At 42.5% G+C, this 23,515-nt stretch overlaps 1 protein-coding gene across 6 annotated transcripts in view; it reads left to right on the top strand.

Moving 5' to 3' along the window:
* LOC113542016 (signal-induced proliferation-associated 1-like protein 2) overlaps positions 1–23,515 on the top strand; it is a 276,347-nt gene that overhangs the window by 191,838 nt on the left and 60,994 nt on the right. For all 6 annotated transcript variants that reach the window (XR_008301510.1, XM_026939252.3, XM_053232932.1 and 3 more), the window contains 4 exons: positions 7,091–7,203; positions 7,482–7,564; positions 15,546–15,940; positions 16,339–16,480. Coding sequence is in view for 5 of the 6 variants with exons in the window: in XM_026939252.3 (XP_026795053.1) it covers positions 7,091–7,203; positions 7,482–7,564; positions 15,546–15,940; positions 16,339–16,480 (733 nt within the window). In the remaining variant the exon portion in view is untranslated. The remainder of the gene's footprint in view (positions 1–7,090; positions 7,204–7,481; positions 7,565–15,545; positions 15,941–16,338; positions 16,481–23,515) is intronic.

The raw sequence follows: 23,515 nt of genomic DNA, 5'->3' as shown, positions 1-23,515 counted from the left end.
TTAACTGATGTATACAGGAGAAAATTATTATAAAGATAATTTATTCTGTCTAATTGTGTTTACAATAATATATGAGATTTCTACATTCAGTTATCGCCACACACACCAGTCACAAGAAAACAGGATCAGCCAGGAGTTACCAGCTGAAGTGCAGCCGGGTCTAGCCCAGTCTGTCCTAAGCCATTGAAGTCTGGGAATACAGAAGGCGACGGAATCAGACACCAGAAGCAAAGTGCCCCTACTTCCCATCACGGTCTTCCTTATGTAGGCAGCACCCCCTGCTGGCAGCCGATCATCCTGTTGCCCTGTAATTAAAAGAAAACGCACACACTTAGAGGGGGGAGACCAACTATACATTCAGTCAGTTTACAAAAAGTATCACGACCCCCAGAGTCGTAACACCCCCACACCTAAAGAAACAAACTATGGTTATTATATTTATGTCCTGGACAACATATCTGCTATAACATTTTCAGCTCCTTTTTTATGATGTATTTTAAGATTAAAATCTTAAACCAGTAAGGACCACCGCATTAACTTTTGATTTGCATTTTGCAAGTATGATAAAAATGCCAAAGGTTTATGGTCTGTATAGACCACTACAGGCAACACACTAGACTGTACATAAACCTCAAAATGTTGGAAGAATAGTAGTAGCACTAAAGCTTACTTCTCAATTGTGCTATATACTATCTGATGTTGATTAAATTTCTTTGAAAAATAGCAAACTGGACGTTTGACACCTTGGCAGTCTTCCTGCAGCAATACAACACCATCTTCAGCTTAAATGGTTTGCTGTAATCTGTAGCTACAGGAAACAGGAGTAGCAAATAAAGGAGAATTGAATAATATAAAAGCATGTTCACATTGATGACTCGATGTCATGGTCCTGTCCTTCTTAAGAAGGTCTGTTAAAGGAGAAACTACACTTGGGAAGTTTTTACAAAATTCTCAGTAGTAACCACCCATACCTAAAAATCATCTGAGGTCACACAGTATTGGGCACAGGGAAATCAACAATAGGCTTCACTTTGGCCTCAAGAGGGCACCCTTCTCCTTGGCCCACGTTTTCCCAAATAGGAAACTGTAGCTTTGTCAAGCATATACTTGGCAAGGTTAAAGGTAAGACAAGCTTTCTGTCTTTCTTTTTTCAGAATCCACTTATCTACATTTATGGCATTTGGCAGATGCCCTTATCCAGAGCGACTTAGATTTATCTCATTTTTTATACAACTGAGCAGTTAAGGGTCTTGCTCAGGGGCCTAGCAGTGGCAGCTTGGCGGTGCTGGGGATTGAACTCATGACCTTCTGATCAGTAGTCCAACAGCTTAACCACTGAACTATCACTGCCCTAGCTAGGTCAAGCTTGGGCAGTAAGAGGCAAGGAGAACTCCAGAAACCACTGCTCGGTATCACTAAAACATTTTAAAACAAATAAGCAACTTCTTTTTGCATTTTTTTTTTATGTTGGGTGAGATTAATTAATTACATTAATTTGGGATGGACCACTTGAAAACAAGGAAACATGGTCATTAATCATATCTATCTTAATCACATCAATCTGTCCTTCTTCAGAAAAGTGAGACAAATGTGAAGCTAAGTCTCTTAAAATCTCTGAATTTGCCAAACATGGGCTAAAAAGAGAGATGTCATGAAAAGTGAGACATTCAGATGTTTTCTCTCATATTTGATTGTAGCATATTAATGTTGCAAACCTGGCTCTCTTCGCACTTTGAGACTTAAGGTGATAAGCACCAGACATCTGATGTCAAACTGCAAGCAACTTTATAAGTTGGGAAAACAGACATGAAGTAAAATTAGATCCCTGATCCATCTGAATGTACCTGGGCAACCCAAAAGCAGAAAAATCTTGATCAAAGCCTTCACTATGCCTTTGGTTTTTATGATGTGCAATGGAATAACCTTGAGTAGTAGAACACATTAATGTTAACAGATACTTATTACCCAACTTGGTCTTTGGTAATGGTCCTACACAGTCAATTATAAGACAGTCACATGGCACTCCTAACACTGGAATAGGGTTAAGCGGAGCAGGTGAAATGACTTTGTTGGGTTTTCCATCTATTTGACAAATGTGCCAAGAACAACAGTACTTCGCTACTTCAGATTTTCCTAAAAGGAACAACCAACTGGTATCTCACACTCCAATCCAGTTTTTCCAAATTAATTGGAACCCATGTTCACACTAACTCTTCATCCTAATAAAAAAAATAGGCTACTGAGTGCTCCGACAGTTGCTCTGCAGAAACCTCAGTTGCTGTGCAAACACAGTAGCAAGGGAGGGATCCTTACTCTGCTCAGCTATCAATGCTTCTTTACCAAATTTCAAGTTCAACATTAAATCATTCTCTACTTTTGTTCACGTTCATTCACATTATCAAAAGGTAAAATCTCACACACAGTGGGCACCTCAGACTCAGTGGTAACAGAATCTATAAAGTTTCTGACAGATATAGCTGATCTGAAAACTTGTGCTTGCATCACCCTACACACAGGGAACACTGTTTTAATCTAGTCAGATAAAAGAGAAACTTCAGGGAAAGAAGCCACTCTGGCACCACCTAAATCATTGCCTTAAATAAAGTGAACTTTACCTTTCATGAGAAACTATGAACATTGGGCCAATGATCCGCTGTGGCACCCCCTAACAGGACCAGCTGAAAAAACAACAACAACGACATTTGGCTCTCCTTTTCTCCAGTGAGAGAGACCAAACCTTGCAGAATAAAATGTTCAAACACAGAATTGGGTACACTCTCTCGTCTGACAGTACAGTCTGAGCACATACAGAACCAACAGTTTTAGGAGTCTTCATAGAACACTTTGAGAGTGGGGTGGCCTTGCTTCTAGTGTCCAGAATGTCCAGCAATTAAATGATCTGCCATGCAAAAGTAAAAACAAGCATGAAAAGCATTGGAAGTGGAATGAGCTGAATCCGGATTTTTAGAGGATGTTTGGTCATTTTTAGAGTAAGCACACACTTTTAAGCTAGGCTCGCGGCAAAGCCATAAAGAAAAAAAAAACTCTTGTGCGTCAGGATGAATTCAACTGCAAAAACTGCTGCTTCTGACACAGACAACACTTTCTGAAAAGAGGAACAAGGCTGATGTATTTATGCACACCAAACCCAGGTGAGACACCGGGGGCAGGAACAGACATTTCCACACTGGCTGGTTCAGGGGGTGCTAGAACAAACTCTTCTGCATTACCTGAAGCAAGGGAAATTCAACACATCTTGGCACACGTCACTCAGTGGGGCATGACTGTAGTAATTCCGTTACATGTTCCTTTCGCTTTACAGATAGTTTCAGCTCTTCCAGTTGAACTGTGAGTTGTACTTTCACAACTGAATATGAGTCATTTAGATCTGCGCTAGCAACAGAGGCAGAAGCAGACAAATTACTACACATAGGGCTACCGGGATCTATGCCAGAGGAAAACTGAATGGTTGCATCCGGTACCACAGGCACATTTTCCCACTTCCCAACCCCTGGCTCCACTGACTCAGGTAAAGCAGGCAAACAACCTTCATCAACCAGCTTCTGAAACACTGCTTCCCTCATTACACTCTTACGGACCCAATGTGGCATAGACACTTTATAAAAGTCAGCCAACTGCAGTAAATCTTCATCATGGCACAGCTTAAAAATACTTATAGAAAAATACTCTTTGGAAAAGCTTCAAGAAAGACAGTGAGAAGATCGTACATTGGCAAGAGTCCTTTGGTCAGCAGAATATCTAAAAGGGAAAACAGTTGATGTACTAGTCATTACTGATCAATTTACAAAAATGGCTAATGCTTTCCCATGTAACAGTCAGTCTGCAAAGCAAGTGGCTCATCAACTTTGGGATCGATTTTTCTGTGTATACAGCTTTCCGGACCAAATCCATTCTGACGAGGGTGCTAACTTTGGGAGCCGGTTAATCCAAGAGTTGTTGCAGATCTCTGGGGTGAAGAAATCCAGAACAACCCCTTATCATCCTATGGGAAATGGCTCAACCTAACTCTTCAAAAGGACACTAGCAAGCAACCTCCAAGGTTTAAGCTTCAGTGGCCTCAGATGCTGCAGATACTTACCTTTGCTTGCAACTGTACCTTGCAGGAGTCCACAAACTACGTTCCCTTTTATCTAATGGTTGGCAGAGTCGCTAGACTGCCTGTTGATGTTCTCTTCCACAGCATCGACAGGGGCAGTGATATTGTTGACTGCAACATGTGCACAAGCTGAGAGAAGATCTGAAGACAGCTGCAGTTACTGCCCAGGGCAATGCCATCAGCAGTCAGCAACGCCAAGCTGAGTACTATCCCATTGAAGTTTGTTGACATCATCCAAGGAGATCAAGTACTGTTGGTCAACAAAGGTGAACGAGGTTGCAGAAAACTGGCTGATAAATGGGAGACTGTACCATACCTGGTGACTGTAAAAGATTCTAAGTGCCATATCTACCACATCAGAAATATTCACACTGGCTGAGAGAAGGTTGTTCATCGCTATCTGCTGTTGAATGTCAACTTTCTGCCTCTTGAGATTGAGGACGAGGATGCTGAACCTTCCCTCACAGAGACAGATGACAAGTTATCATCAAGATGATCAGTCATTTGAAAGTGATGTGGAACCTGCTACAATCAAACCAAACAGCCAGTTGGGTGTTGAGCACAAGAAATGAGAGAGAGTTCTCAGAATAGCATGACCATGTTGAAACTGGACCTTCTGTGCAGAGCGATGTGGTAGTTCTGAGACACCTCCAGAGCCAGCTGATGGCACAATTCCAAGATCATTAGATGTTTCACAGGGGATTGATGGTCTGTTACCAGGTGAAGTTCTATCACACACTTGTAACACAAGTCAGAACCACAGTAAGTAGGCTAGTGAGACCTGTCAATAGACTGATTGAGAACATGACACAGGAGAGTAAAGTTTAGAAGGCCCTCAATTACTGAATTTGCTAAATTGTTGTTTCATTAACAGATTGAGTTAATAGTTATTAAAGTAGTAGTGGATAATTAACCAAACAAGTGATGTTGACTGCTCTTAGTTAGATGAGATGAAATATGTATCATCCCAGAAAAAGTGGGGTTGTGTAAGGCATTCCTGCAGCAAGTACACTTTTAGAAGGGTTGCGCACCACTTTCCCTAAAATGGGATAACATGTTGCAATGGATTGTGAGCAGTTGGTACCTTTGGAGAAGTTTAGAGGGAGTATGTAGTCAGAAAATATTGAGTCTTTGTTTATTTTTATATTTATTTATGTTATTTGTCATAATTGTATTTTTTTGTGTTTTTGTGAATGGATGTGAGCTCCCCCAAAAGTAAGTTTTCTATATGTCGATTATTCATAGGTTAACATGGCATATCTTTTGTTTCCATGGGCCATTGATTACTGTGACACTTTTTTTTTTTTTTGCCTTGAGGCACAGACATACAGTGCATGTTGTTGAGGAGTAACAGGGGAGAAGCTGATGTGATACCCTCATGTTTCTTCAAGGTTTTTTGTTCTTGTGAAAGAATAAATCAGCAGACCTGGAACCAGTGTCTTTCTCATTGATACATTGCAGAGCAGAGAGACAGTTTGCAGTCAGCTACAAGTCCTTTTAAATGTTGTCTATATTTTCTTGTTCTGCAAGTTCGCCCTGTTTTTTGTTTTGTTTTGGTTTCAGTGGGAGATACAAAAGATCTTCCTGGAGTGTACATATCCTGTAAAATTTCCAAAGCCTCTTCCCACAGGATATAGGATATCTCTGCCTGTCATTTTATAGAGGGTAAAATATGGTTTAATCTTTCCAGACACATGCGCACACAGTCTGTAATAATTGCATACATGATTGTTTCGGACAAGACTAAAATCCCAGACATACTTTGGTATTAGTTACATTATCCCACATAACATGAAACTAGTCCAGTCTGAACAGGCTGATGTTTTCTACACTTATGCCATACGTCATAATTATATTAATGGTGTGTCTGCTGTAATGAGTGGGTCATGGTATATTCTGATTGACCCATATGGCTTCTAATGTAGTGTGTCTTGGATTATCAAAATGAATGTTGAAGTCTCCAGTGGTTACAGCTTTTTCTACTGAAGAAATTTCTGCTGTAGAAATTCGCAATAAATACTAATTAGTGAAAATTATTTAGCGAACTTATATTTTCATTATATTTATAAAAAAAGTACTGAGTTAAATTCATATCCACATTTCTTGGTAATGCCTTGAGCATTTTTGTCAGTACAAGTAAATGTGCGCAGGTATTGGGTATCAGACGGTTACCCAATACCAGTATCAACGACAGGCCAAAGCATACTACAGCAGTGTACATCACCTTCACTAATTTGCACACCTCTGCAATATTTCCCTTAATTACCTCTGAAGTACTACCTTATCAGCACCTAATTGTCTTCGAAAACATTTTTTGCCTAATGCTCGAAGATGTCTACTGGAGCTATAACCCTAAAGACCTAGCTAATTTCATGTTTTACAGGTCAACTACAAGGGAGCACTCTCAATAGGCTTCTCAGCAGGTGCCACACTGAGTGAAGCAAACGTGTTGAATATACAAATCAAAGAGAATTGGTGCTCCCATGGACAAGCCTTAGCATTGCCACACAGTTGTTACCCATTCTCCATTTTATGAAGGCTTTCTGTCTCTGCCTAAGGCACCCAGAACTTTGTCAACTGAATTTATAGTCCTCTCACTAGTATCACTAGTCCTCTCTAACATCTGGATGCATACCTCTAATGCAGTAATCTTCTCTGTCAGAGTGGCTACTAGTCTCAACAAGTAAAACTGTTAGTAATGAAAGAAGTGTATCTAAACATCTTGCACTAAACACTAAGATACGGTTTGGCCGTACAAAATAATGTAAGCTGTATTGTATAAGTGAGATCCTCAATATTTCTAAAATCAGCCTCAGGGGAAGATCTTTGAAGAACAGTATTTTGTATCAATTAAATTAGATGTACCCTACTAAAATTAAATGAATAAAATCTCTAACTACTTTGAATTCAATCTGAATCTCCAGTCAGAGGGACTAATGGGCACTAACCTTGCTGCGTGTGTTCTTCCTTCAGGTGTCATTCACCTATACAGCATGAGCGATCGTCTGATCCTCCTGCCCATGTCATGGGAGGTGGTGAAAGCTTGAGAGAGAAACAACCAATGTTGGAGAGGGCATGCTCTGCAGGTAAGATGCAATTCAAGACAGAACCTCAAATAGCTCTGTCTGGCCATACTATGTATGGTATAATATGGAAATTGTTGTGGTAACAAACGACAAAGAGCCAGTAACCATATTTGCCATTCTTCTAGAACTGACACCTAATACTCATAATACTGTATAGATGTACTGTATATAGACAGATGTGATTAACATCATTTTTAAAAGCATTTGTTCTACCTCTGTTGTATCATACATAATACGTGAGTGTATGTTAGAGTTTTTTTGGGTTCTTCCCCAACCAGAGGCCAAGTGGCACACTCCCTCTACAAAGATCCTCAACTCTCTGAATGAGAGAGGCAAAGAGTCGCCGAACAAACTGGCCAGGGTGAGTTTCATTCTGACATTCACTATAAACTGCTTGCTTTTTTGTGGAGCTGAAGCTGTAGAAATTCCCTTGCCCTGATTGTTACAGTCTGTATACATTTACATTTACGGGATTTGGCAAACGCCCTTATCCAGAGCAACACCCAGAAGTGCTTTGAGGTCTTGATCAATAAATACATCCTCATACTGGTTCACTAGCTCAGGGACTAATTGTGCTGTCTGTCTAGTATGAAAGTAGTGTGAAAAAATGTCAATTTTTTTAAATAACAATGTACTTCATGAAGAGGTAGGTCTTTAGTTGTTGTTTAAAAACTGGCAGTGACTCAGCTGTTCGGACATCTAGGGGCAGTTTATTCCATCCCCTAGGCAACAGGACAGCGAAGAGCCTTGCTGCGTGATGCATGCTTGATTCATTCCAAGAAGGTGCGGCCACATCCTGCTCGCTCCCTCTAGACTGTGTTTGTTTGAATGTGTTTTTTGTTTTTTTACATGACACCTTTTTTACTTCTGTGATCGCAAACTATGTATATGATCGTCAAACACTCAAAAATAGGTTTTTAATGTCTACATACCATCTTAAGACCATCTTCTAGCAGAGCTCTGGGCTCACATTTATTCACACCATGCTTTTCAGAGCACTTTCAAAAAAGTGGGATTTACACAGCTTTCACGCCATTTAATTTCACACTCCACGGTGTGTGGATGTGTGTACTGCAGGCTCTGCCAATTAAATTAATCACTCTCTGGCTATGACCATCACTGAAAGCAAAACGAAACACAAATAATTAGACTGGTGGTAACAAGACACAGGTGTGAATCATCATGCCTTACCTGCCGGTTCAAACCCCCAGATCAGACCAGAGGGTAAAGGGGAGTCCCAGTAGGTAGTACCAGACAGTGAGGACTGGCCACTTGATGGCTAGACGCTCCTTCTTGATAGTGCTGTACTTACTCTCTTTTACCGAGAGCTTGCAGCTGATGTACAGCATGGGGTGCTCCTCCCCTCCACCACCTGAGACAAAACGGACACATGGCTCCATCCACTGGACCAGACCTGGCGTTCCCTTTTTAGTGAGGTTAGTCAGCAGGCTGGTGACGTCTGAAAATTAGGTACAAATGTCCGATAATAGCCAGTCAGCCCCAGGAACTTCTTCACCCCCTTTTTGGTCTTGGGTCTCAGGCAGGCCGTAATCGCTGCTGTCTTATCAATTTGGGGATCCACCTGCAGATGGCCCAAGGGGAAGCCCAGATACCATATTTCCACCAGTCCAGTTGCACACTTGTTTGGATTTACTATGAGTCCTACCCATCTAAAGGATCTCAGAACAGGTCTCAGATGTTGTAAATCCCGCTGCCAATCATTATTATAAATGATAATGTCATCTAAAAAGGCGGCAGCATATGCATTGTGTGGGGCATTCTGTCCATGAGACATTGAAATGTCGCTGGGGCTCCAAACTATGAATGAATGCCTGGCCAGTAGAAATGGGCCATGAGACAGTTTAGTATTTTATCCTGCCTGAAATGCCCAGCCATGGCGTTATGATAAGCCACATGGAACAGGAGTTCACTACAGCTCTTTGTTACCAACAATTGGGTCGTCTCTTCTTTGCTTTGAGTGTCCTGTGTCGCTCGATATAACCTATCTTTAATAACTGAAAAGTATGGGTGGATTCATGCAACATTAGGCTGGATTTGCTGACCTTGCGTGACTGCTCCAAGGGGAAATCCGCCAAAGGGAATCCTCGCCAAGGGTGGAGGGGCAGAGCCCTCCCTACTCTCATGTCCCCCCAGACGTAGAGTGACTTCCCCAGCCAACACTGCACACATTCCGCACAGTGCCTCACTAGTGTAGGACCCATCCACAAACATTTCTCTTACTACTTCCTGAAACCCTGGCCAATTTGTCCCAAGAATTTGATGGACAGTGATCTGGTTACACAAGGCCTGATATGTACTCCCTTGTACACTTACTGACACTTCCCCGCTGTGCCAGCAAACCTGCCCGGGCTTTGCCTCAGTCCTGGTGGGTATGGAAAGTTCTACCTGTGTGGAGAGAGAAAAGGAGGAGAAAGGGGCAGGAAAAGCAGGGAGAAAACCAGGTTTGGGGGCTAGTTTCAGGGCCCCAGCACCTCAGTCCCAGGGAGCACTGGGGCCCCCCAGGGCTGTGTGCTCAGTCCACTGCTGTTCATTCTGCTGACTCACAACTGCGTAGCAATGCACAGCTTGAGTCACATCAAAACGAAAGAGATGGTTGTTGAATTCAGGAGAGCACGGAGTCTTACCAGTAAAGAATAAGTCTAAGATAGAACAGCTTAAGGCATGCATGTGTTAATATAGCTTATAGTACACACAGTCTCACACACATGAATAAGCTGGAACTAGCTGTCAATATGTGTCAACTTTATTCAAACTGATAAATGGACATAAGGTTAGTTTACCCTTGGTGTTGCTGTTTGGGCATGCTGCCAAAGACAACCTCATGTCAAGCTACAATATTTCATTCACTGGTTTCTAGATTCACTGGATTCTCTCATCATTCTATTATTCCATCTCTTTTTTTCCTTCTGTCTGCCCCAAGTTCTGTTTTTGTTTCTGCCCATGTAAATGTGATGATATGTCACATCTCTTTTAACCTCAATCTGTGTGTGTGCGCGTGTGTGAGTTTTGTTGCATGTGAGAGATTATCATATTGTGACAATTTAAAATACATTCATTAATTCATCCTCAGTAACAGCTTTATCCTGGTCAGGGTTGCTGTGGATCTGCTACCTATCCCAGGAACACTGGTGGAAAGTGGGGAGTAGACCGTGGATGGGACACCAATCCATTGCAGGCCACCATGCACACATACATTTATAAACTCATTTATACCTCAAGTCAATTCAAGTCAAGTTAAGTGGGTTTTTATTGTCAATCCTCTACAGAGCTTGTATACATTGGGAATGAAATGTTGTTTTATCCCATTGTTAACAGTCTGATATGAGTGTAGGACAATGAATACACAGAACTGAACAATAAATACACAGGACAGTAAAATTACAGAACATGGGCTGTAAGCTACACTATTTGGTACTATAGCAGCAATAGGTATATCTATAACAGCAATACATTTAGTGTTCCATCAAGTGTCTGATGCAGCTTTGTAAAGTACAGCGTGCAATGTTTTTGAGTCATACTGGGTTAGGTGTTTGACTAGCCCAGGTGAGCGTTGGGAGGCAGCAGGGTGTTGAGTAATCTGACTACCTCAGGGAACTGTTGCGGAATCTGCTGGTGGTAGCTCAGATGCTCTGTACCTTCTGCCACATGGCAGGAGGGTGTAGGGCCAACGAGATGGGTGAGTGGGGTTCACAATACTGATGGCTTTGCAAATGCAGTTGTTGTTGTATGAGGTGTCGATGGTGAGTAGAGAGACCCCAAGAATCAGAGAATGTGCAGTTCCCATACCACACAGTGAGACAGCTAGTCAGGACGCCCTCTAATGTCCCTCTTTAAAAGTTTCTACACCATTCTGTGAGCTGATGAGGATCACAACTGTAGTGTGATCAGCAAACCTGATGATATGATTTGAACTGCACTTTGTAGCACAGTCATGAGTCAGCAGGATAAACAGCAGTGGACTGAGTACACGGCCCTGGGGAGTGACAGTGTTCAGTGTGATGGTACTGGAGGAGGAGTTGCCGATCCTAATGGACTGGAGTCTCCCAGTCAAAAAGTCCAGGATCCACTTGCAGAGAGAGGTGGTCACACCCAGCAGGCTCAGCTTTGTTTTCGGTTGTTGGGATGATTGTGTTGAATGCTGAACTGAAGTCTATGAACAGCATCCTTACATCGTTGTCCTTTCTATCCAGATGGGTCAGAGAAAGGTGGATGGTAGCAGATATGGCATCCTTTGTTGAGCAGTCGAGACGCTAGGCATACTGAAATGGGTCCAGTGTGGTGGGAAGACTGCTCATTACTGTATTTCATGACTAGCCGCTCAAAGCACTTCATGAAGATAGGTGTGAGTGCAACGGGCCGGTAGTCATTCAGGCAGGACACAGATGATTTCTTTGGCACAGGGATGATAGTGGTCATCTTGAAGCAGACAGGGAAGACTGCTTGGCTCAGGGAAGTGTTGATGATGTCTGTGAGGACATCTGCAAGCTGATCAGCACAATCCATGAGCACCCGCCCAGGTATGTTGTCAGGACTTGCAGCTTTCCGTGGGTTAACTCTGGGCAGAGTCTTCCTGAGTCTTCTACTGCATATGAAGACAAAGTACTTGGTCGGAGTTGGAGTTGGGGTTGGTCTTCCGCACTGGCATGTTTTTCTGTGCTTTGAACCATGCGTGGAAATCATTCAGTGCATCTGGGAGCAAGGTGTCACCATCACAGACAAGTGGTGTAGCTTTGTATCTATGAAGGCCTTGTCACATATGCCATGTGTCCTTGGTGTTTAGGAAGTGACTGTGGATTCTTTCTGCATAGTTGCACTGCACCTGTTTAATATCCCAGGAAAGATTGGCACTTGCTGTGCAGAGGGCTACCTGAAGGCAGGGTGCTGGGGTTTCAGCAGTGAGTGCATTTCAGCAGTCATCCGTGGTTTATGGTTTATGTGTGGTGATGGACTTGGAGGAAGTCACATCATCTATGCACTTGCCAGTCACTGATGCTGTGTATTCCTCCCAGTCTCTGGTGTTGTGGTATGTAGCAACCTCTCTGAAGATGTTCAAAACAGTCTATATATTCAAAACAGTCCTGAAGTGCTGAGATGGCTCCAGCAGACCAGGTGCTCACCTGTTTCAGAACTGATTTGGCACATTTCAGAAGTGGTCTGTATGCTGACAATTATTTCACGTTCATGTGGATAAATCCCCAGCGACAATGAAAAATCCATTAGGCTGTGCTGTCTGTAAGTTACTGATAGCCCCATAGAGTTCACTTATCACTTTCCTTGCATTAGCGCCAGGTGGAATGTACACTGCAACAATAAGCATGGTGGTAAACTCTCTGGGGGGGTAGTATGGCCAGCACTTTAGAGTCATAAACTCCACCAGCAACTAACAGTATCTTGAGACCACAAAAGCATTCCTGCACCATTCATTGTTTGTGTAAACATACTGAACACCACCACGAGTCTTACCAGATAGTACTGCTATCCTGTAGGCATGATGTGCAGTTAGCCCGGCTAGCTGAATGTCTGTGTCCGGAATGCTGTCGTTGAACCACATTTCCATAAGAACAAAAACACAGCAGTCCCTGAGTTCATGCTGGGTAGTTAGCTGTAGTCTGGGGAAGCCCAGTTTATTGTCGAGGGAGCGAACATTGGAGAGGAGAATGGCTGGTAGAGACAGTCATGGCCTAATTGTTAGAGTCTTGGACTTGTAACCCGAAGATGAACCTGATGGTTGTGGGTTCGAGTCTCAGGTCCGGCAGGGATTGTAGGTGGGGGGGAGTGAGTGACCAGTACTCTCTCCCACCCTCAATACCATGACGCATGCACTTGGATGGGTTAAATGCAGAGCACAGTATGGGTCACCATACTTGGCTACACTTCACTTCACTTACCGTGCTTCCACTTCCTTGTGCACACCATTTCTGCCCTCTCCGGGCAATACCGTGGTCCCAGGGTCTGGTTCACGTAGCAGGCCCGAGACTGTGTAGCTCTTCTAGCAGTCTATTGTTTATTTCTCTTCAGCTTTGTTTTCCAGTGTTGAGCAAAAGTTGGAGATGATAGACAATGTTCACCCGTGTTTCCAATGCACATGCCCGGTGAAGGTTTTCCAATTGGTGTGAACTACACTTAAATGTACCATATTACTGCATCCAAAGTGGCTGCTGTGTGCTACCATTGCTACCATCTGAATCAAGATCCTGGGAGCAATTTAGAGTAGCAAATCTACTAGCTTTTTGACTTTTTGAGAGGTGGGAGGAAACCAGAAAACTTTTTTCCACATTCCTGAAAATACAAGGGCTCAGAAAATCACAACTGGACAACTGTAAATATCTTACATACACTCACTGTCCCCTTTGTTAGGAACAACTGTACACCTGCACATTCATGCAGTATTCAGTTTTGTTTTTCGCATCATTCTTTGTAAACTCTAGAGATTGTTGTGTGTGAAATACCCAGGAAATCAACAGTTTCTGAAATACTCAAAGCAGCCCATCTGGTACCAACAACCATGCTATGATCAAAGTCATAGAGATCACACTTTTTCTTCATTCTGCTGTTTGATGTGAACATTACCTGAAGCTCTTGACCTGTATCTGCATGATTTTTTTATTTTATTTTATTTTATTTTATTTTTTTTTGCATTGGCCTGCTGCCACATGATTGGCTGATTAGATAACTGCATGAGTGTGAAGGTGTACAGGTATTCCTAATAAAGTGAGTGTATTTAAAGACCTCTTTAAATTAAGATGGAGTCAAAATGTAATATTTTAAGGTCCCCAATTAAGAGCATCATTAATTCATTAATTTTGCCAGATAATGATATCCAAAGTGACTTAAAATTAAACTCAGATGTTGAGAAGTGGCAGCATGGCGGTGTTTTAGTTTGAACTTTCCCTGGTCCCTGAGCCTTAACCGGTGAACCACCAACATTCATACACTTTCTTTTAATACATGGAAATGGATATGCAGACAACTTGAAATTGCTGGCCTGTTTTGATCATTTATTATTCACAAATAAATAAATAAATAAATAAGTGTGTGTGTGTATACACTATATTACTAAAAGTATTCGGTCACCTGCCTTGACTCACATATGAACTTAAGTGCCATCCCATTCCTAACCCATAGGGTTCAATATGATGTCGGTCCACCTTTTGCAGCTATTACAGCTTCAACTCTTCTGGGAAAACTGTCCACAAGGTTGAGGAGTGTGTTTATAGGAATTTTTGACCATTCTTCCAAAAGCGCTTTGGTGAGGTCACACACTGATGTCGGACGGGAAGGCCTGGCTCTCAGTCTCCGCTCTAATTCATCCCAAAGGTGTTCTATCGGGTTCAGGTCAGGACTCTGTGCAGGCCAGTCAAGTTCATCCACACCAGACTCTGTCATCCATGTCTTTATGGACCTTGCTTTGTGCACTGGTGCACAGTCATGTTGGAAGAGGAAGGGGCCCGCTCCAAACTGTTCCCACAAGGTTGGGAGCATGGAATTGTCCAAAATGTTTTGGTATCCTGAAGCATTCAAAGTTCCTTTCACTGGAACTAAGGGGCCAAGCCCAACTCCTGAAAAACAACCCCACACCATAATTCCTCCTCCACCAAATTTCACACTCGGCACAATGCAGTCCGAAATGTACCGTTCTCCTGGCAACCTCCAAACCCAGACTCGTCCATCAGATTGCCAGATGGAAAAGCGTGATTCATCACTCCAGAGAACCAGCTCTAGAGTCCAGTGGCCGCGTGCTTTACACTACTGCATCCGACGCTTTGCATTGCACTTGGTGATGTGTGGCTTGGATGCAGCTGCTCGGCCATGGAAACCCATTCCCTGAAGCTCTCTGCATACTGTACTTGGGCTAATCTGAAGGTCACATGAAGTTTGGAGCTCTGTAGCAATTGACTGTGAAGAAAGTCGACGACCTCTTTGCACTATGCGCTTCAGCATCCGCTGACCCCTCTCCGTCAGTTTACGTGGCCTACCACTTCGTGGCTGAGTTGCTGTTGTTCCCAAACTCTTCCATTTTGTTATGATAAAGCTGACAGTTGACTGTGGAATATTTAGGAGCGAGGAAATTTCACGACTGGATTTGTTGCACAGGTGGCATCCTATGACAGTTCCACGCTGGAATTCACTGAGCTCCTGAGAGCGGCCCATTCTTTCACAAATGTTTGTAAAAACAGTCTGCATGCCTAAGTGCTTGATTTTATACACCTGTGGCCAGGCCAAGTGATTAGGACACCTGATTCTGATCATTTGGATGGGTGACCGAATACTTAATATAGTAATATAGTGTAATATAGTGTATTTGTATGTGTGTTTACCAGGGTGGAGATAAGACACCCAGCCACTCAAGCAGCAACACGCTGTCGAGCAGTACCTCTAGCAATAGTGATGAGAAGCACTTTGGTTCAGGGGAACTGATGGACCCAGAGTTTTTGGGTCTCACCTACATCAAAGGAGCTTCCACAGACAGTGGCATAGATACAACACCCTGCTGTGCACCAGTTCCACCCACAGGGGATCCCCTTGCTGCCATGGCACACCTGGTGCTACAACGCCAGGCAGCAGTGGACCGGGGACATATTTGGACCCAGGAGCATCCAGAGAACAGAGACAAGAAACCTGTACAGCTGCACCTGCCTCAGAGTTATACCATGACAAGACACACAGGCATGGACAGCAGCATGACAGACCTGACAGAGATCTCATCACACTCAAGGTGAGAGAGACATTAATTAGATTTTTTTCAATATAGATATGCTTTTATTTGCATGGGATGAATAAATTTACATATGGCTAAATCAAAGTGATTAATCCCTTTCCTTACAGCAAGTTTCAATATTATTTGTGGGGCATTATCTCTGAGAAGGCATAATATTGTAAAGCTTACTTTGGGACACTTTAATTAACCATTTATTGTTACCTGCCTGCTCCCATCGGCATTCTACCAGTCTGAAAACTATAAGCTCCTGGTCCAGCTGTATTGGTAACAGCTGACTATGGTCAAAGTGAAAATCAATCTGTATTGTAAAAAGCACTAAAAAATAAAAGTCTGTTCTATTTAGTTTGCAGTACTTCTGAGACTTTAGGCTCCATTTGGCTCTGTGTACTCTACAGACAGCTGTACCTGGTGGAGGCAGCCTGCCATATCCAGGAAGGAGAAAGAGAGGGGGGGCGTAGGGACCAGACAGACATGACAAGGGAGTACCCGAAGGTTATGCTTCCAGACAGCCTGCCTGGAGAGGAGGTCTGCAGGAAGGTAAACTGAAGTGCACAGCAGCCATGTTGTTAATATAAAAATACTACTGGACACTATGACATATTTCAGACGTGATGTAGAAAATTATGTGAATTTAAATATTTGTAACCAGTGACCATATTCATCAGTTGATGCATGCATCCCCATGCATGCATTGTTTTCATTAACATTAAGGCCAGTCCTTTTTCACATAAAGATACAGCAAAAAAAAAAAAAAAACATATATTACTTGTTTCAGCTGATGATTGCATACCAAATGTGAATATTTTGATATAATGTGATCAATGAATTATAATATTAAGGTCTTTAAGACAACTAGTCTCGGTATCTCAATGTTATACAACATTTGCATTCACTCAAAAATTCATAATGTTAGTGGGATTGTCAAGCACTTGCATGCCAACCTGTGACCTATACCATTCTACTAACAGCAAGGTGCACAGGTCTACATGTACCATTAGGAGCACAAAGAGAGATTATGCTTATTTAGTTCATCCCTATGTTTTTTTTTTTTAAGGAAACTTTCCATACAACTGAGATAATGACCCTGAATACTAGAGCTGCACTTAATAGAGAAACCATTACAAACCATTACAAAACCATCCGTCTGTTTCCGCTACTAAAAAGTATTTCTCATCAGACACCTGTTTCTACATATCAAGTGTTTGCTCTGGAAGTGGTAGACATTGACGGTAATTCATTCATTTCAGGGCCTAAGGTATATGCGCAGAAGAGTATTCTGGTGTCCAAACAGGACATACCTGCACAATGTGATTTGAGAAAATGACATTACCTTAAAATGTGCATATTCCAGAAATTAATGCAAATGACTTCTGACTGGGGCTAATACTCCAAAAGCCAAGGAGCTCTAGCAGGTCATAAATAGCAAGGGTGAGGGCCCTTATGCAGTAAGGACACTTCTTGAATAAGTGGTCAATGGTCTACCTCATTGTGTCATATCTAGCAAAGAAACAGTCTTTCTAAGGGTAACTGCAAATCAAATATCAGTAGCAAACTTAGAAGAACTTCTTATTCAACAGTACAACCATGATTTCAATGAAAAGCAATATATAACGAAAAGACTGCCATGTCAGACGAAGTTTGCAAGTTTATGCACATTGCTGCTAATTCTGTGGTGTACAAAGAGAGTCTATCACTTACCCTTAGACTTTAAAAACACAGAAGTTAAGATGCCAACAATAAGAAAATGGCTGTACAATGTGTAACTGGCCATCTTAAGAGATTCAGAGAGGATAAAACCTTCAGAGAGGAAAAAATTCATGAGAGATATACTAGCAAAAGGCTATGCTGAACATGTGGATAATCTCAGATTTCTGTGGTGGCCATCAATGAAGAATACAGAATGACAGTATATCTGTTTGAAGCTGTATCATCTCCAAGTTGGGCCAATTTTGTATTGAGGAAGACAGCATAAAATAATTGTCACAAATATGATCAGGAGGTTATCCATTCTATTGAACAAAATTTCTATGTTGATGACTGTCTAAAGTCAGTAGCTATAGAAAAACAGGCTATATCACTGATTAAGGAGCTCAGAAATGCATGCACTGAAGGAGGCTTCAACTGGACAAATAGGTGAGCAACGGCGAAGAAGTAAAGACATCAGTTCCAGAAGTAGATAAAACTTGTGCAGCAAAAGATCTGAATCTGGCCAGAGAAAAGGTGCCTATAGAAAGAACACAAGGTATGCATTAGAAGGTAGAAAGTGACACGTTTAATTTTAAAGTTCTCATTAAAGACAGAGCCTTTACTAGAAGAGACAGTCTTTCAATTGTATGATCAGTACATGATCTACTAGGCCTTCTTACTCCACTGGTCCTGAATGCAAAACACATCATTCAAATGCTTTGTAGAATGAAATATCCATGGATTGAGTCTGTTTTGGAAGTGTTATTGAAACCCTGGCAAAGGTGGTTTTTGGACCACAGTGAGTTATCCTACATATGCATGAACCCTAACATGTTTGGCCAAATCAAGTCCATTCAACTGTATCATTTCTCTCATGCCAGTGAGAAAGGATATGGCACCATCAGCTATATGAAACATGTCAACACAGAACGGAGTTCATGACACAGTGGTAATGGCAAAGGCAAGAGTTACACCTCAAATAACAGTTCCCAGACTGGAACTTGCAGCTGCCACACTTGCATCATGCATGGACAGAATTTTGAAAGATGAACTTCAAAGGAAGCTAGATGAATCAGTATTCTGGAGAGACAGTGTCACTGTGCTGAAATACATCAACAGTGACACTGGTAGATTAAAAGCCTATGTTGCTAACAGTCTTCCTGTCATCAGCAGTGTGACAAATCTATCACAGTGGAAATATGCAAGTACAATAGGGAACCCAGCAGACATTGCATCGTGAGGTCTAAATGCTAAGAACTTGATGAATTCCAAGCAGTGGTTTTTTGGGCCTGAATTTCTGCTGAATGAAGAAAGGTTCTGGCCTAAGCTAAGCATATGTTCACACTCAATTGATGCAGATGGTCCAGAAATAAAAAGAGATTCACACCTACACAGTCAAAACAGAACATGAATCCTTAAGTAAACTAAAAGAGTACTATTTTGAAGCTGAAAAGAGTTGCAGCCTGGATGTTAAGATTGAAAATTTTAATAATCAATCAAATACAAGAAAAATGATTTTATGCCCTTAACATCTGTGGACAAGATCCCATCCAGGAATCTGTCTTTTGAAGAACCTGAAAGAGCTAAATTAGGAATTATCCACTATGTGCAGAATCAATATTTCAGAATGTAAAGGTTGCTGACCCTGGATGGTAATTGACCCCAGGTCATGGTAGTGACGACCCAAGAACTTAACCACTGCTCCACAGGCTAGGCTGTACATGACTGCAGAGATAGAGATAAGGGGAAAAAACAGAAAAGCTTTACTTCAAAAAGTCAGCAAAGACAGTGACTTGGTACTCAAATAAGGAGCACAAGGACTAAGCAAAGAACAAAGAAAAGGAAAAGTTTAAATACACTAGCAAATCAGAGACAGGTGAAAACAATAAAGAAGGTTAACAAGGCAGGTCAAAAGAAAAAACACAAAGGTAGAATGTCTCCATCTAGTGTCCAAAGTCTGTATTGTCCAAAATCCTAACAGGACTCCACCTCCTAGGAATGGGTCCTGACACTCCTCTGGGGACAATCAGAATGACATCAATGGAAATCAATCGGAAAAGGGGCTGGTGACCACAGGATTGAGACAGGAAACATGGTAGATGGAATTGAGCTGCATGGACTGGGGAGGAAGGAGACAGTATGCCACTGGATTGACCCTTTGCAGCACCTAGAAAGGGCCAACAAACCAGGGGGGTGGGCAGTTTATTGGACTCTACCCACAGGGGAAGGTCCCAGGTAGAGAGCCAAACCCCCTGTCCAGGATGAACAGGTGGTTGGCCTGAAGCTGCTGGCACTAAGAGGCCCATTGTAGAGTCCAAATCTCTGTGCTGAAGGGATCCTGACATTGGGCTCCTCCTCTGGGAATGGTGGGGGCTGGTACCCCAACTGGCACTCAAATGGGGACATCCCAAAAGAAGAGCAGCATAGAGTGTTGTGTACATATTCTGCCCACAAGAGGTAGGTGCTCCAGGAGCTTGGATTAATGGATGCCAGGCAGCACAGACTCATCTCCAGGTACTGGTTAAACCTCTGTCTGGCCATTGGAGAGGCTGGCTGATGCCCCAATCAGCAGACAGAATGCCTACCAGAGCTGGTAGGTAAACTGTGCTCCCCAATCAGACACCAGGTCCTGTGGGAGACCATAGACTCAGAACACATGTGTACACATTAGTTCAGCAGTAACTTGAGCAGAGGGGAGTTTAGGGATTAAACAGAATGCCTTGGAGAATCTAACAATTATCACTATAATGACTGAATTACTTTGAGAGGTGAGTAGTCCTAGTATGAAGTCTAGCAATACGTGAGACCATGGTCATTTGGGGATGAGTTATGGGTGGCGTAGTCCCTGGAGATGTTGTTGGGGATCTTGGAACTGGCTCTGGCTCACCCTGCTGTGCCTGTCAGACAACAGTCTCAATTCCCCAACAAACTGGGGCGACAATCAGGGAACTAGGGTTCAGGGTCTTGGGGTAGCTCTGGTGGCTGAAACAGTCTGGAAAGGGCATCCAGTTTGAGGTTCTTGGAACCAGAATGGTAGGAGAGGGTAAACTGAAATATGATGAAAAAAGAGCTCATCTGGCCTGATGAGGGGTTAGTCTCTTGGCCTACTGGATATATTTAAGATTCTTGTGGTCAGTCCACACAATAAATGGTTGTTGAGCCCCCTCCAACCAGTGCCTCCATTCCTCCAAGGCCAGCTTGCAGATGCATGGGTGTAGTTTGTTGTCAGATGACCACTGAGACAGCACCCCTCCAACACCCACCTTTGAATTGTTCACCTCCATGGTGAAGGAGAGGGCTGGGTCAGGCAGGACTAGGACTGGAGCTGAAGTGAAGCATCTCTTGAGCTCAGAGAAGACCGCATTGGAGGTCCAGATGAACCAGGAGGAGGATTTCTTTGTCAGAGCCATGAGAGGAGCCACTACAGAGCTGAAACTGTGCATGAACTGCCAGTAAAAGTTAGCAAAGCCCAGAAAGTGCTGAACTTCTTTCACAGAAGAGGGTGTAGGCCAGTCTCTGACTGCCTTAGTTTTCAATTCAATTCAATTTTACGTGTATAGCACTTTTAACATTGGACATTGTCACAAAGCAGCTTTACATATACAAAGCTTTAAATATTATTGTAGTAATATTGTAAATGAATTTGTCCCTAATGAGCAAGCCAGAGGCGAAGGAAAAACTCCCTGAGATGATATGAGGAAGAAACCTTGAGAGGAACCAGACTCAGAAGGGAACCCATCCTCATCTGGGTGCTAATGGATAATGCAATTATTAATATATCCCTTCTATAACTTGTGGTACATGGACAAATAGTGCAATTATGCAACCAGTAAATTCATCGCAGTTTTGGCTACACGTCACTTCACTTCACTTCACTTATAGAGAGAATAAACCCCACAAAGGAGAAAAGGCATGTGGCATAGCAGGTGGGACCCCACTCAAGCACTAACCCAGTGGACCAGTCTACATGAGGGTTATGGCAGCTTAGCCATGGGAAGCCTAGGTCAATGGAAAACACAGGAGAATGAATAAGGTGAAACTGCAAGTTTTCTTGGTGGTTATTGATGGACAGGTATACAGGATCAGTGAGATGGTGAACACTACCACTGCCCAGGGATCTTCTGTCCAGGGCAGTAACTGTTAAGGGTGGCTCAAGGATGACCAGGAGGATTTGGAGATTCTCGGCAAGGGACAAGTCCATGAAGTTGCCGGCAGTGCCAGAGTTCACCAGAGACTGAAGGATGAGCCCACCCCAAGAAAGGGAGGTGTAAAGGAGGACCTCAACAGGAGAAGACTTCGGCATGAAGGTCGGTCCCATCACAGTCCTCCCTCCTTTGGATGGGACTGGGCTTTTCCCGATAACTATGAGCAAGTTTACTTGTTACAGTAGAGGTAACACTTCTCTCGCAGCACTGGCTTCACTCGGTCTGAGAGAGTCATGTCTCCCCCAACTGCATGGGTTCCTCTGATGAATTGGAGATTTGGAAGCCATCTAGAGGTGAAATCTAGTACCTGATCTCGAGAGGACAAGCTGAAGAACGAAGTTCCCTTAATTTGTCACAGAGTCCGTTGTCCAGCCAAATTGAAAGCCCCTCCTAAATGGCTGGTCGATAGTGCAGGGTGATGATGTATGCCTGGAGCTCAAATGTGATGGAACACATTTGGCTCATATTGTGAACCTGGACAGAAATTGAACCTGGGTCATGGTGGTGATGACCCAACATTACTCCTCCACAGACTAGGACTCAATTGCAGATAAACTCCAGGAGACAGAGATGGGGGGAAAACAGAAAAATCTTTACTTCAGAAAGTACCAATAAAAGAGCAAACAGAGATCCAAAAACAGCCCAACTGTTAAACAGATGAATCCAAATACAAGTAATCAGGCAAAATTCACAAAAGATCTAAAGCGGCCAAAAATAACAAAAGATTCCAAAATGGCAAAAATCACAAAAGATCCTAAAAAGGCAATGGTCATGAAAGGTCTCAAAAGTCAGAAGGCAGGCAGCAAAAGATAAAGCAGTAGTAACAAAAGGCAAAGACAGTGGCTTGGTACTTACATGAGGAACACAAGGACTGAGCAAAGAACAAAGGAAAGGGAGAGTTTAAATAGCTTAGTAAATCAAAGAGAGGTGAAAAAATAAAGAAGTTGTTGTTAACACAACAAAGCAAGTCAAAAGAAAAAACACAAAAGCAAAAGGTTTCCAAAGTGTCCAAAGTCTATATTGACCAAAATCCTAAGACAGAGAAGACATAGCAATGCTACAAAATGGCAAACACAAATTTAAAGCTAGAGGAAGGCTGAAAAAGCTTAACATGCATGTGGGTATAAAATATCCTTTTATAGTACATAAGCATTCCTGTGCATTCCAACTTGCAGAGTTGATATTGAAAGACATACATGAGAATATCTGACATTCCGGAAGAAATTACATGCTTTCGATTTTGAGAGAATGCTACTGACTGTCTTGTGCAAATTCTATAGCAAGAAAGGCAACAAGAACTGTACATTCTGAAAATGATTTTAAAAGAGGGCAGGAGTACAGGCAATGATGAGCCTAATGAAGACAGAATATCACCCGATTTACCACCATTCACTCATGATCATTGAATATTTTGGGCCTATAAAAGTCAAGAGATGTCATGCATTGGTGAAAAGATATGGAGTCATATTTACTTGTCTGGTAACAAGAGCTGTACATCTAGTAATCGCAATTTATCTGTAGAAGAAGCCCAGTAACAAGTATAAGACCAAGGTACCAATTTCATAGGAAGACAAAGAGAACTAGAAGAAGCATAGACTTGAATGAAAATAAAATTCATGGCACACTGACAAATGTAGGAGTGAAATGGCTTTTCACCTCTCCACATGCAGCACACCATGGA

This window comes from Pangasianodon hypophthalmus, chromosome 3, assembly GCF_027358585.1.
Source record: "Pangasianodon hypophthalmus isolate fPanHyp1 chromosome 3, fPanHyp1.pri, whole genome shotgun sequence".
Lineage (NCBI taxonomy): Eukaryota > Metazoa > Chordata > Actinopteri > Siluriformes > Pangasiidae > Pangasianodon > Pangasianodon hypophthalmus.
Note: the sequence above shows the minus strand (reverse complement) of the source record. Positions and strands in the feature narration are given on the sequence as shown.